Source organism: Aquarana catesbeiana, linkage group LG03 (genome assembly GCF_042186555.1).
Source record: "Aquarana catesbeiana isolate 2022-GZ linkage group LG03, ASM4218655v1, whole genome shotgun sequence".
NCBI lineage: Eukaryota > Metazoa > Chordata > Amphibia > Anura > Ranidae > Aquarana > Aquarana catesbeiana.
Genome location: NC_133326.1, coordinates 152,114,473 through 152,130,249, shown reverse-complemented (window position 1 = coordinate 152,130,249; position 15,777 = coordinate 152,114,473). Strand labels below are relative to the sequence as shown.

Genomic DNA, 15,777 nt, shown 5'->3' with positions numbered 1-15,777 from the left:
TACAATCTATCCATGCTAAATAGAAAAGTTTTCCCTTTAGTTACACTTTAAGTAGCACAATCAAGAAGAAATGGTGAAAGCGATAGTTAAATTAGGAGTAGCTATAGAATTGGTATTTCATATTGGTATTTCATATACAAAGAAAGACTGTTTTAAAATAGAAACACACAGGTAACAGCCCTACGCAATTTTCTCATTTGTGCCCCAGGAATTTATAATTTTCTAAATATGGATTAGATTTCACAAATCTTGTACTGCAAGAAAACATATTCAAGTACATCAAACAGAAGTTGTGCACATGATGAGGCGGAAAAAGGACTTTAAAATGAAAACATACAAGTCATCATGTATGAGATATCATCTCCTGCTGTTATTTAATACCATCTAACGGGAACATAACCACACAGAACAGCACAGGAAATGATAGCAGAGCACACAGATCTATAGCATATGGCAGCAAACAGAAGTGATACAATAACGTTAAAATACTCTATAACCTAAATACCTATAACCAGCCTGTTCCAGGGTAATGATATTGAATATCATTAGCAAACACATACTTACAAAAGAGGTCTTTCAAACTATTAAAAAAAAACACAACAACTTGGTTACCTAAAGAGAATTTGTCACCAAGCTACTGTACATACCATTCTTATGGGGTTGGCACTATCTGACTCATAAGCTGCTTGCTAGTTCATTTGAAGTGAGGTAGCTGCCTTCCAGGTTCAGATCGAACCTGGTTCGGACCACACTCAAGCTCATCCCTAGTCCCTAGTCTTCAGTCTGAACCTGGAAGTTAGCTGTCATTGTGCTACAGATGGGAGATACCCCACCCTGCAGCTGCAGAACATTGACCTAATATGGCCTTGCGCCCATATTAGGTCAATGATATTACAAGCATCCCCACCCATTTCTCATGTCAGCTGGGGTGGGGAGCTTTCTACATGCAGCTCATTGGCCCAGCAATGACTACTAACTTTCAGTATTAGAAAAACTTGAGTTCAGACCAAACCCAGGTCAAACCCAAGCGTATTACTAGTCTTGAATTAGTATGCAACTGGTAAATAAGTAAAGCTGGGTACACACTAGAAGTTTTTTTTTTTTTCGTTCAATCCAACGGGTTGAACAAAAAATAAAACAAAAAACTGAGAGATCACTGTACTAACACAAGTGATGTTAGTGCAACAATCTCCCCTGCTATGCTATAGTATTCTGACAGGGGGACTGCCCCCTTGCCAGAATACACTGATCAGCGCTGGCAGTCAGCACTGATCGGATGCTGGTTTTCCAGCATGCCCATTCGACAGAAGACAGACTGGCCTCTGTAGAACAGACAGCTGTACACATGGGCCGAAAGTCTGTAGAATCAACCGATAAGACGGTTTTCAGCCCGTGTGTACAAGGCTTAAAGCAGAGTTCCATCCAACTTTTCAAGACCGTCTTAAAATAAAGACCACCCCTTGTTTATATATTGTTTTTTGTGCAGTGAGTCCACATCAGACAGGCATTATAGTTAAAGTGACACTAAAGGTTGTTTTTTTTTTTTTAAATAACAAACATGTCATACTTACCTCCACTGTGCAGCTCGTTTTGCACAGAGTGGCCCGATCCTCGACTTCTGGGGTCCCTCGGCGGCTCTCGCGGCTCCTCCCCACAGCAGATAACCCCCTGGGAGAATGCAGGACTCAGCCTCACCCCCCGGCGCGTGCGTCATTGGATTTGATTGACAGCAGAGGGAGCCAATGGCTGCGCTGCTATCAATCTATCCAATCAACAGCCGAGAAACCCGGGCAGAGAGGCAGCGTGTCTCCTTGGGTCAAGTTTGAGGGGTCAGGTAAGTAAAACGGGGGGGCTGCGGGGCCAGTCACTGACAGTTGTTTTTTCACCTTAATGCATATGATGCATTAAGGTGAAAAAACACGAACCTTTACAACCCCTTTAAGGGCCTGGTTTATTAAATGGATAAAACAAAAGCAAAAGGTCCATTCTGGGTTGCCACGCCGGGGTTCAAACTTCATTTAGCACTCAAATGAAAAACATACCGAGCCACCTGGCTCTCTCTTGTCAGCAGTTCCTCTGCTTGCTCTCAGCAGATCTGATTCTTTCCAGCCCCCTGGACTCACTGGCTTCCATAGTCTTCCTGACTCTCAAGGCTGGCCAGCCTTTTCCATTCCCTGGGCAAAGAATCCCCCTTACACGGGCTGCAGTCTCCCACAGGGCAGACCACCAGGGCAAACCGCTTTCCAGACAAAAGTCTGTCTTCACACAGCACCAGCAGTCATAAGCTGCTCACACTCTACCTTCCTTCCCCCCGCTGCTCTCACCAGTCCCTCGTTATATGGGCTGTGTGCACCTGGGCACACAACCTGCTGGCTATCCACAAGACCCAGACACATGGTTGGAGATCCTGTCCCACCCAAGTCTCTTAGGGATCTCCAAACTACAGAGCCCCATCCGGAAATAGCAAGATCCGGAGAATGCTGCCAGAGCAGTCCTCTCCTTTTCAAATCTACACTCTGTAGCTCTGCAGTCCTCCGACATGCAAACTCTGCGTCCATTTTTGCTCCATTTCCATAGGGACAGGGACTCTCACTATTGCAATATATATATATCTATCTTTTTTTTTCTACCTTTTAAAGTACATAGGTGTACTTCGGTCCCAGCTGGGCCGTGGCAAAGTATGTAAATTTCCTCTTCTGAAGCGAGCCCTCCTCCTTCTCCCCCGCTGCCTTCTGGGACCTGTGTATGTCCCAGAAGAAGAGGTGGTCGTTCAGAAAGCGCTGCGTGACTCGTGCATGCACAGTAGGAAACCAGCTGTGAAGCCTGAGGGCTCCACTGCCGGTTTCCCTTAGTTGCAATGGCGATGCCTGCACCCGATCCGGTGGATGATTCGGCCTCGACAGGCCAACATCATGGGCTCCCTGGACAGGCAAGTGTCCTTATTAAAAGTCAGCAGCTACAGTACTTTTTTGAGGCTGGAACTCCGCTTTAAGACAATGGCAGCTTCCAGCACATTAGCTTTTAGCTTACCGACAGATTCCTTTCCTAAAGAAACCTTGAAATATTATCCATTCAGGAAAGACTCCAGACCTAGTTATACTGCCACAAAATACTTGCTCTGGAATTCATTAGATGTACTCTTTAGTATCCCACTAAATTCCCTCAGCACTCTCCAAGTTCTCCAAAAATATAAAACACCCCTAGACTGGTTATTGAGGAAAAGCGTGCCTGGATGCAGGGCAATCCACTGGGGAAGAACCTGGGCTAAATTTCAGCAGCTCCTAAGGGAGTAAGCGATACACGCTATAGCACCATACAGTAAAAGTATGCGCAAGTTTGCTAGTCTGATAGAACACCTGCAGTCATAAGACGCCAGCTGACATCTTACTACACCCAACTATGTCTTGAATTTCACAGTCATTTTACCAATAAAATGTGTGTGTGTATAAATAAACATAGTATATTCAGATCTGTCATGCTATTTTCATGTTACATTTTCAAAGCGTGAATGTTTAGCGCTGACCAGTGCAGGGTGTACCAAGATGGCCTCTACCACTTTCCTACTGCTGGCACCTTCCTACTACCCAGCTTCTGTAACATTAAAACAGTATCACAGGTGTCAACACGCTATTTATTTATATCCGTTTACTTTATTGCTAAAATGACTGTGAAATTCAAGACGTAGCTGGGTGTAGTAAGATGTCCGCTGCCACCTTCTGACTGCAGCTGCTCTGTCAGATTACCAAACCTGCTACGCATGTGCAGTAAGTATTCAGCTGACGGAACAACACTTCTATTACCTAATCTGAAAGGCCGCTGATTTTAACGGAAAACCGGTACTAAAAATGAAAAGGTTTCAGGGTTCTCATGAATTTAGCACAGGGCTTCTACCTACATACGCACCACCATAAATGTGTTGCAAATGTCTCCACTGAGTGTGGGTATGGGGGAACCATGTGACCTCCTGGAATAATGTAGTGCTCAGGCCTAGTGGCCAATTGCTAGGCCCAAACACTGTCACGTTTAGAAGGTAGCGTCCCTTTTTTTGTTGTGGCAGTCTTTATGTGGATATGCTGAGCATTCTATGCCAGTTTACACACTCACATCATCGCATTGAGCACGTGCACATGCGTGTGGCATCACATATGGGATGCCGCGCATGTACACAGTGAGTGGAGCCGTGGAAGTAACTGCCATGAGGCACGCCAGAGAAGCTCAAATCCAGATGCCATAGTGGATGGCCTGGCTGGCATTGCTGGTCCACCCTCCTTTCCATTTTTGACTGGCTAATTAATCAGTTTGCTATATATACACACTGTGGATAACTCTCTTGGCAGTTTCTGTCCAGGCACAGGACCCATTAAGTTTAGTGATACAGCTATATAGTATAATTAATATGGTATGCTATATAAATGCTATCTTTTGTTGTGTGGTCTTCACATCCTTATTTGTTTGCTTGCTTAGACACCTTCACTGTTAGCCCCTGATGAAGATTATGTTGATAATCGAAACGTGTTATGAAGCCTTATGAAATATAATTTATCTTGCTTGAGACCTATCATTATGAAGGTGTCACCATATCTAACAGTATTTGTATAGACACTAGAGCAGGGGTCTCAAACTGGTGGCCCTCCAGCTGTTGCAAAACTACAAGTCCCATCATGCCTCTGCCTGTAAGAGTCATGCTTGTAACTGTCAGCCTTGCAATGCCTCATGGGACTTGTAGTTTCACAAGAGCTGGAGGGCTGCCAGTTTGAGACCTCTGGACTAGAGTTTCATTGCATTTTTAAGCTTTGTAGAAATAACATTTGACCTTTTATGTACACTATATTATTCTTTGCTGTTACTTTTTTGGCTGCAACAAAGTCCCAGGGGAGAGCATTTTCCTTATTCTGCATTTAGGTAGGGGAGGGTGGGAATTACATCATCACTCCCAGTAAGCGCCGACACCATATTGTAGCTGTCTCCAAACACTGCAAAAAGCCACTCAGTGTCTGTGCTGAAAATCACAGACTTTTCAATAGTTCCAATTCAGTAGCTCATTTGCAACTGAGCCAGACGCGTGGTCATATTATGTGTATGCTCTGACTTATAAAGCTGTTTGCAAAAACATTACATTGAGCGTTTGCAGTGAGTCATAGCAGCCAAGAGAATTTTCCTTGGTTCAGACCTATATAGCTATGACATGCTGGGATAGGTAGGAAGCCACCAACAGGAAGAAGAATTCAAGTTTCTACAAATCTATCTTCACAAATGAGCTACATAGACCACAGAATATACATTTCACAAAGATGGTAGTTTTTTTTAATATTAGTATTAGTGGTAGTAGTAGTATTTGTTAGGATATAACTATTTTGGAAATAACTTTGCAAAGCACTGTTCTTTCACAGAAGGGTAAAGCTAGCCATACACCAGTAGAAATGTATTAGAACATTTCTATTATAGGAATGTTTATTCAATTTTCCTATAGTTAATAGTATCAAGTCGATCATTTTTGGCTGTACGATCAAAAACATCAAGGGGGCGGAATGGAAAACTTCTTAAACAAAGTTCTTTCAGTGAAATTCTATTCATTCCTATTTCAAATGTTAAAAGAAAATACAATTTTGAAGTACTTTCAAACAGCATTCGTCAAGTCTCTATCATCAAATGCATTGAAGAGATTTTTTGTACAAATGTTTGTATGAAAATCTACCAGCATATGGCCAGCCTAAATAATATAGTGGTAGTAGGTGAAAAGTTCAAAGAGATTATTTAAACAAAAGCGGCATCGTACCAGATTTAGTGTTTTGATTGGTAGGTTACCAAATTCACAGATGTTACATATTCTATTGTGTGCCAAGTTCAGATGTGTCAGACTGATGCATTTCTCCAAGCCAGTTATTTCCTGGATTTTATTATCTGTACAGAACGGTAAGTAATCAAGGAAACAACATTCACTGTATTCAGAACAAATAAAGTCTGAGAAAAAACAGGAAGCGTGAGAGTTGGATTGCAATTTGATATAATTTGATATACTGTACACAAATCTATGAAAATACACCCAAAGTAATTATTTATTTATTTTCAGTTTAAAGTGATCCCTACTTTTGCCTATACAGGACAAAGTAAAAAGGTCACTTAAAGCTGAATTCTAGGCAGCTATAAAAACAGAAATACTGGCAGTTCTGTAATCAATAATACATCTTTATTTTTTTCTTAATTCAAGCATTGCAAGTAGTTGAATTTGACCTGGAATCAGCCTCCTACAGTTTGGTTGGCTCTGATGAAGGGTTTCTGTCGAAACGCGTCAGCCGGCAGGGACCTTGGTGAGGTCCTCCCTGAGCTAGAGGCTTTGGTAAAGTTGGGAGATTGTAGCCACTTGCAGTGGCTTGATGAGCGAGTATACTACCCACACTTGTGAGTAGTTTTATGTTATTTCAAAAAATCTATGTTGGATAATGCACTAGGCTAGTGTGCCCTTTATTTTTATCGATTTTCTGCAGTCCCTGCATAGCAGAGATAGAGGGTGAGAAACGGAAACAGTACAAAGAGCCAATTAGTTAATGTGCTGACAAGAAGCATGCTGATAGGAGTAGAAAGCAGAGTGACAAAGAGACAAGCTTATCACTGTGCTACTTCCCCAGAGGGCTGAGTGATGCTGGTCATCCGACCCAGGACATTTAACAGAAGAGTATTGTTCTGAGTGGGAAATATCGGGATTGACACTAAATATACCAGCAAAAGTTGGTTATCACTATGTTTTAACCGGTTCCCGACCGGCTCCTGTAGATATACGTCGGCAGAATGGCACGGCTGCGCAAAGTAACGTACCCGTGCGTTACTTTTAATTTGCCGCCGTGTGCGCGCACCGCCGGCGGCGCACACGCGCCTGCTGTGATCTCCGTTAGTCGGGTCGCGGGTCCCGCGGACTTGATCGCCGCTGGCATACCCGCGATCGCCTCACGGAGAGGACGAACGGGGAGATGCCGTTGAAAACAGCATCTCCCCGTTCTGCCTAGTGACAAGTGTCACTCAATCTCTGCTCCCTGTCATCGGAGCAGAGATCAGTGATGTCACACACCAGCCCATCCCCATGACAGTTAGAAATCACTCCCCTAGGACACACTTAACCCCTCCCCCCCCCACTAGTGGTTAACCCCTTCACTGCCAGTGTCATTTATACAGGAATCAATGCATTTTTATAGCACTGATAGCTGTATAAATGACAATGGTCCCAAAAATGTGTCAAAAATGTCCGACATGTCCGCCATAACGTCGCAGTCACAATAAAAATCGCTGATCACCGCCATTACTAGTAAAAAAAAATTATTAATAAAAATGCAATAAAACTATCCCCTATTTTGTAAACGCTATAACTTTTGCGCAAACAAATCAATAAACGCTTATTGCGATGTAGAAGAATACAGATCGGCCTAAACTGAGGAAAAAAAAAATTTTTTTATATATTTTTTGGGGGATAATTATTATAGCAAAATGTAAAAAATTATAAGTTTTTTTCAAAATTGTCGCTCTTATTTTGTTTATGGCGCAAAAGATAAAAATCGCAGAGATGATCAAATACCACCAAAAGAAAGCTCTATTTGTGGGAAAAAAAGGACGTCAATTTCGTTTCGGAGCCACATCGCACGATCGCGCAATTGTCAGTTAAAGCGACACAGTGCCAGATCGCAAAAAGTGCTCTTTCAGGAAGGGTGTAAATCCTTCCGGGGCTGAAGTGGTTAAAGGGTCAATTTTTTTGGGTGCTGGAGTTCTACTTTTTTAATTGTTTCCTTCCCAACAGCATTTAGTCGCCTTTGATTGCTGAAAAAGAAAATATAGGAACCAATAGGTTTCAAACCCGTCCAAATCAATGACCAAAAAACAAATAAACTACAATAAAGAGCTGCGTATTGTAAAGTGTAAAAAATACCTGTGATGTGAAAAGAAACAAAGGAACTGCGCTCTTATATTATAAATTGCATATCACCATAGTGAATAAATAAATACACCTTCATTTGAATTATAAAAAATACATAAAAATTGTGAAGTCCATATACTGTATAGATCCCACACATGAATAACATACAGATACATTCACCAGACTTAATTGACCCCTATTACAATATATATTATATATACATATATATATATATATATATATATATATATATATATATATATATATATATATATATATATATATAGTCCTATATATGGACTTCACAATTTTTATGTAATTTTTAGAACTTAAATGAAGATGTATTTATTTATTCACTATGTTGATATGCAATTTATGATATAAAAGCGCGGTTCCTTTGTTTCTTTTCACCTTTGATTGCTGCCACACTGCTCCCATTGGCCATCCAGACTAGAGAATGCAAACCCTAAATAAGCTCCAAAACAACTTCTGGGATCTTACACAAGGCTACGAAATTCTTCTCCAGCCCCATGTGACTTTCCTGAGCCAATCATGAGGCACCTAGCACAACCACAACCACATGGAAGAGGAGGAATGAGTCACATGCTTTCTAATAGCTGGAATGGTGGGGGAGGTAAGGTTTACATTAAAAATATGCACTGTTTATGCATCGCAAAGATGCAAGTATGAAGTATTGTTAACAAGTAGAATATGCAGTAGTTCTATATGTTATAGCCGTTATTGATTAATTCAGTTCTTAGATATAAAAAAAAAAACAAAAAAACAACTACAATAAAAAACTGACCCCAAAACTTTTGATTTGCTAAAATGTGCTTACAAGAGAAGCAGGGCTTTTTTGGCCCTACTTCTCCTGTAGGTCACAGAAGTGCACTTTATTCTGCTATAATCAAAGGAGTGAACAGCGCTGATCAGCAGACATAAATAGGACCCTCAGAGGCAAAAAACGTTTTATTATTGTTAAAAAAATAATAAAATGTTCACCAAGGCATACAGCAGTCAATTGACGGTCATGCAGAGACTTGGATTAAGAAACTGACAGTACCTGGAAGCTGGAGCCGCGTGGATGACACAGGGGCTTAGGGAAAGCCAGCACAAAGTCGTTGGACAAAGAACACAGGAGCACCGCTGGTGGGGGGCCCGTCCAGGACCATAAGGCAGGGGGTCCGATGAAGGGGGAACCAAACTGCAGGCACAGGAACTGTTGGGGCCAGTATACAGCGACCACCCGCACTGTGTACAAAGCCTGGAAGTGATGTCACAGCCTGGCGGAACTCAGCCAAGGGAATCCGAAGAGTATGGGCAAACCCTGTTGCTGGGGCCAATTAGGAACTGCTGGTGCCAAGCGAGCAAAGAGAGTCACACATCGCCGACTGGAGACACTACATGTTTCTGGGACACGCCCCTTCTTCAGGTTATCTGATCTGTCGGCTGAGTTATTCTACACTCCTGTGACCCGCTTTCAGCAGACAACGGGCTAAAGTCCCTCAGCCGGTCCAGGTGCTTTATTGATCCTGACTTTAATGTCAGGATCCACCCAGATACCTGGACCAGCAGCTGGCTCAACCTACCAGCGAGTCCCTGGGAGACTGAGGCAGCCGTTCCTACCCCCTCCACAGGTAGAGCAGAAGGGCAGAGCAGAGAGCTGGTGACTGACAGTCACTGTTTCTCTGCTCAGTGAAAACTGCAAACTAAGCGATCAGTGGTCTTTGATTGCTCAGTTCGCAGTCTTAAGAGGCGGCGGGGAACAGAGCAATGCTGCACCCACCTATGTGAATGTTTATTTTTTCTATTCCCATACGTCTCTTTTAATCTGATGTTCTCTTTACAAAGTTTCACTTGGCAAAGGATACTGTTTAATAAGAGTGTTGTCATAGCTTTGTGAGCAGATAAATCCTTCATGTCAGTTATCTGATTGAATGATAGATTGACAACCTGTAAATAAAAAAAAAAAAAAAGTCATAAACAATTTCTACACTGAGAATATGCATGCATGCGGCTTACATACAAGAAAGAAACGGTTCAGAGCCTCTTCACAAACTTGAGATTTCAAAACAACCATCCTGAATATTTTGCTGACAGAGCTCCATTTCTGTTACATACTTCAAAGAACCCTACAAATGTCAGTCAGAAGCTATTGTAAAGGAGCAACAGCCAATATAATAATTTGTACTTACTTTTATATGCAAAAATGGGTATATAATGTACATGTAGTAAATTCAGATGATCCATTACATTTTTAAATACTTTATTTTGTTTTGTTGTTAATTTTGTTTTATTTTAAAGTAATGGATCATAACTTACAACTAGTCAAAAGAACAGAAAAGGAATTGTTTCACATAAAATACTGCCATTTTAGCTCAGCTCCAAATCGACACCTTTGTTTTGGACAGAGTGGGGAAGGCTTAAAACTAATGCTAACCTCTGTTAAGCCTAGTACACAGGGGCCGAATGTCGGGCGACATTCAGCCTGTGTGTATGGCAGCCAGTCCGACAGAAGCCGGCCATTTGGCCAGTATCTGTCAGACGAGCATGCTGGAAAACCAATGGCTGGGAGCGCTGACCAGAGTATCAGGACACAACAGCTCAGCAAGGTTGTTGGTACAGTAGCTCCGACTTGAGCTATGTTTTTTTTTTATTCAACCCGCTGGGTTGAACGAAAAAAACCTGATAGTGTGTACTAGGCTTTAACACATTTGAGAGATTTCTCCTTATGTCCTGTATATTTATTGGGTGTCAGTTAAAACAGGAATAGTAAATGACATCAATTGGCAGCAAAACAAACATTCTGCAGAGCCTCTGTTGGTATTTTATTGCTATCTACTTGCCTTAGTGCCAGACAGGAAACAGACAGAATTTAAAACCTTTTCGCCCCGGTTCACACAGGGGCGACTTGTCAGGCGACTTAGCTGCCTGACAAGTCGCGTCCCGTTCTGTACTACTGAACCGTACTAATAGGAGCGGCGCAAGTCGCCCCGACTTAGAAAAAGGTTCCTGTAGTATTTTTGGGGAGACTTCAGGCGACTTGCATTGACTTCTATACAGAAGTCATTTTGCAAGTTGCCGCTGAAGTCGTGTGCAGGTCGCCTCAGTGAGTCGACCTGCAAGTCGTGTTGCCCCTGTGTGAACCGGCACTAAAGCTAAAAAGAAAAAATTAATGACAGGAGATGGCCTTTAAACCTGGTCAAAAATGTATCAAAATTCAGCTCATTCAGCAGAGACCAGATGAATTTTGAGCCATCTATGGTCATTCCCACTCAGCAGAAGTTGATCTGTCGATTGACTTCTGTTGAACAGGAATGTTGGAAAACTTTTGCTGATCAGGCGCTATAGCCACTGATCAGTTTATTCCAATAGTGAAGGGGTCCTGCTGTCTGAATACAATAGCACAGTGGGAAGGATTCCTTCAGCCACCTCGTTTACGTGGATGGGAAATGTTTTTTTTTTTTTTTTTCCGTTCAGCCCAATTAATCACTGGTTAGCCTATGGGTGCATAAAACATATTAATATAGGAAACAGAAAGTATGCATTGTTATGTCAGTGTGAACTCACCTTGAGATTTTTAGGAGGATCAAAATCAAAAAAAGTACTCAGTATGTTGTTGGAGGCATTCAGTTCAGTCAAGTAAGGCATGTAACTGACACAGGATAGATCTGTAAGACGATCAAGAGTTGTAACCATAATATAAATCACTAATTTTAGCGATTGGTGTTATTGCTTAGCTTATAAAAAAAACAGGAAGACTGAAGTGTAGGTGCACAGAATCGGTTTGATATTGCCAGAGTTTGCTCAGCATTTTACAAACTAAAGGGAGACGATTCAGTTAGAATATGATTCAATACAAGGAGGTTTCAGAGAGCTTATCACTTCTCTCTGTAAGTATATTTGGCTTGTGTCTGAATATCATCCACCAGCAATCTAAGCCGTGTATAAACATTTGATTGTTCATAGAGTTTTGCTGCATATGCAAAGTGTAGGTGCTGTTTTTTGCCCCATGCACAAGACAGCAGGAAAATGGTCAGGATTAGGCAGGAAGTTTTTCTGGCATCATCACAATGATACTTCAATGGCACATTAATGAAAAGTCACACTACTTTTCACTTAGGACCAGTAGCTCCACTACATTAGTCAGGAGCTATACATTTGTGTAAAATAAATATCATTAAATCGGTATGTGACAGCAGTAGCCTGGTATATCGAAGGTGTGGGCTTTTCATTGATAAAGCCAATTGCTCTTATCACACATTATCCTGATAAAAGGGAAACGACATTTTTAAAATTATGTTTTTATCTGATTTATTTTTTACTATATGCATATTATCTTTTTTTTTTGCAGATAAACATTTATTACATAACAGCGAATTCTAGAGTACCAAAGGTTTGCTAAATACAACAGCATTGCAATAATTATCTTCTTTCAGTTAGGCTGGATGTAAACTAAACCTTGGACAAAGCATTATGATAAGAAATGTGTTGCTGCTTTAATGTATTCACGTGTGTGCATGCATTTGTGAGTAAATTTCAGCTTGGAGTATTGAGCTGTGCAAACTACAGGCTTTTTATCTGCAGGCGGTAAGAATTCTCAAAAACATGGAAGAGTCTAAAGTTCCATCTGCTAGAACAAAAGAGGAATACAAAGTACTAATCTGCAACATTTTAGGTTTATTAACTGTAAAGCCGCGAACACATGAGCGGAATGTCCAACAGAAAAAGTCAGACGGAAGCTTTTCATCGTCTATTCCGATTGTGTGTATGCCTCATCTGACTTTATTTTTTGAAAATTCTGACGGACCTAGAAATGAAACATGTTCTAAATATTTCCGACGGAACCAATTCCTATCAGGAAAACCGATCGTCTGTATGCTGTTCCGACGGACCAAAAACGACGCATGCTCTGAAACAAGTACGAGACGGAAGATATTGGCTACTGGCTATTGAACTTCCTTTTTCTAGTCCCGTCGTACGTCACCACGTTCTGGATGGTGGGACTTTGGTTTGACCGTGTGTAGGCAAGACCGCTTGAATGGAATTCCGTCGGAGTTCCATCGGAGAAACCTTCGGAGTTTATTCCGATGGCAAAACTGGTCGTGTGTACGCGGCATAAAGAAACCCCACAATTTAGGCCTCATGCACACTGCAGCTGTCAAACCCCCACTTTACAGGCGATCAACTTTTTTTTTTTCTTGCCCCAAAACGCCCCTGTGTTAGTCTATGTGTCCATACACACATAGGCTTTTAGAGGAGTTTAAATCTGAAGGCACCAAAATTGCGTTTAAGAGAGGAACATTTGGGCAGAAAAAATGCCCCATGCGTCTAAACACATGTATATTTGCCTAAACTCTAAGCGTTGTTTAATGCTTGAGCGTTTATTCATTTCAGAGGCAGAATAAATTAATATTCTGGCTAATGAAATGAATAAAACCCCCAAACATTTGATGTGCCCGATTGTATCCAAATGCATTTGCAAACTGCAGCTTTAGGTGCGTTTTTAATACTGCTTTTCTCCTATAAAAGGTGAAAAGCATTTAGAAGAGCCTAGTGTGCATGAGACCTTAAATTGTGGTTTTCAGTCCCAACCATAAAAAGAAAAAAAGAACTGAAACAAAAAACAAGAAAAATTACAAAATCAGTGTATATTCTGGTAGAAACATTTGTCTTCTGTCAGATATGGAGAGCCTTCTGCTTTGCTACTGTCGCAAACAATATCTAAATCTTACTACAATGCTCTGCTTAATATGGGCTGGAACTAAAAAAAAAGATGATTTGCTATATTAGAGGTAATTAATTGGATGTTAATTGTGCTAAAGCAGGACCCTGAGAATGTACCTTTTGTTCTGCACTGTGTCTATACATGGAAGTGGTCATCTTGGTAAAGGAGCAGGGCTCTGCTACCTAATGTCAGAGATGAACACTGGAAATGTAACGACAGGTAGGGCATTAAAAACGCAACAGGAGAGGTGTGGAAACACAGATCCGTAGAATGAATAAAGCAGAAAATGAAGAGGGGTTTTAGTGGCGCTTGGAGAGAGACAAATGTTGGGGGGTACAGTAATAAGTTAAAGTGGTCATAAGGGACTCCTGATGATGTAGTCTAGTAACTGAAGCTGGCTTCAACCCTGTTAAAAGTTCAGTACAAAAATGAAGAGTTAAAAGAGTCCAGGTGAGTTAAAGAGTCCAGGTGAGTTAAAGAGTCCAGGTGAGTAAAACCGCTCAAGAAGTGCAACCAGCAGTGGGAAAGGAAGCGGCTCTGTAGATATAGAATAGGAAGACACAGCGGCGCTCTTCTATCATGTATAAGATCTGTCATGTCTAAGATAAAATGCAACTCACAAAGAAAGGGGTTAAACAAGGCTTGTCACAATAGTGGCCTCGCCGTGTAGTCCTAGTCCAGATAGCTGGCGGTGTGGGGCACTGCTGATGACTCGCTAGCTCCAGAGATCCCAAAGGCTCCGAGCAGATCCGTTAGTTGTCTCCCGGTCAGCTGTGATGTCAATGGATGTGGGACATGGGGTCTCACACCGCCAGCTATCTGGACTAGGACTACACAGCGAGGCCACTATTGTGACAAGCCTGGTTTAACCCTTTACTTTGTGAGTTGCATATTTTATCTTAAATAAATCATGTATCTATTTCTACTTACTGAACTCAGATGTGCGCCGCTGTGTCTTCCTACAGAATGAATAAAGCAGGAGCAGCACAGTAGTGAAATCAAATCCCACTCCAAATATTGTGAACCTAGTAGTCAGTGTCTTTATCTATACAGCTATGAGGCTGTAGGCACAGAAGTGCCTAGGCATTCTTACATACCAAGAAGTGCTCTGCTATTTTTCATGATGAATTTAAGACAAAAAGGTAAAAATGTTTCAGGGTACTGCTTAGGTACAATTATTATTTTTAGATGTTTTGTATAACATGGCAAATTTTCACTCTTTTATATTTTATATGCATATGTTATATTTTAAAGTCACACTTTAAAGTAGAAAGGCAAAACTTTTTTTCATTTTGGATATAGTAAGGAAGGGTTATAACCCCTGTAAGGTTTATTTTTGCCATGTGTTTCTCACTGGGCAGATTCCCCTTTTCCTCCAGTTCCATAGCCAAAATAGAAAAGTGAGAGAAAATCACTCTAAAAATAGGGAATCCTGGCGTGTCGCCAGAACTAGCGTTTCAATTGGAAAAATTCCCCATTATTCCTGTTCTGGGCACAACCCAAAATTTGGGATTTTTTTTTTTACTTTCATTTTCAATAACGGTAAACGTGAGGGTATGAATGGAGGGCGTGAATAGAGGGGGTGAATCTTCCTAATAAGAGGACACACTGCAATAAAAACCTGACAGGTGTTCTAATCCCTCTCTATTCTACCAAAATCTAAAAACGAAAAGTTTTGCCTTTAGTTAGATTTTAACTATAATTGGCTATGCATACAGTGGATATTGAAAATAATCTTATTTAAAACAAACCAAATGTTCACACACAAATGTCCTCCCACGCAGGGGGTTCTCACTACCAATGCAACAAAATATAGGTTTCAGCCTCCTAGCTCTTTATCAGCCCTCTGGCTCAGGCCGCGTGCCTCAGTCCTCCTGACCGTCAAACACACTTCCCAGTTCTAATGCACACACGCTGTACCTCAGCTATATGTCTTTCCTTGCAGCCTCCCAGCTGCTCTGTCCCTCATGAACTCTCTGTCAGGCTCGGGCCTTGGTCTGTCCTGTCCTGGACAGTATAGTGCATATGAGCTCCCTTCATACACTGACCCTCTTGGGAGGGTGGGGCACTGACCTCTAACTCTTGTCTTGAACATGAAGCCAGCACATACCTGTGCCGTTAGTATGATTGTTTCCTGGAAAACCTGGGC

The 15,777-nt window shown here is 41.5% G+C and overlaps 2 protein-coding genes across 2 annotated transcripts in view; one reads left to right on the top strand and one right to left on the bottom strand.

Moving 5' to 3' along the window:
• Positions 1–15,777, bottom strand: part of LRGUK (leucine rich repeats and guanylate kinase domain containing) — a 183,899-nt gene that overhangs the window by 151,588 nt on the left and 16,534 nt on the right. Inside the window, exons 4-6 of the mRNA XM_073619422.1 lie at positions 11,471–11,571; positions 9,772–9,853; positions 5,777–5,901 (exon numbers count right to left, since the gene is read on the bottom strand). Coding sequence (XP_073475523.1) covers positions 5,777–5,901; positions 9,772–9,853; positions 11,471–11,571 — 308 coding nt within the window. The remainder of the gene's footprint in view (positions 1–5,776; positions 5,902–9,771; positions 9,854–11,470; positions 11,572–15,777) is intronic.
• The window catches only part of SLC35B4 (solute carrier family 35 member B4), a 247,653-nt gene that overhangs the window by 221,599 nt on the left and 10,277 nt on the right, over positions 1–15,777 (top strand). The gene's annotated exons all lie outside the window — the stretch shown is intronic.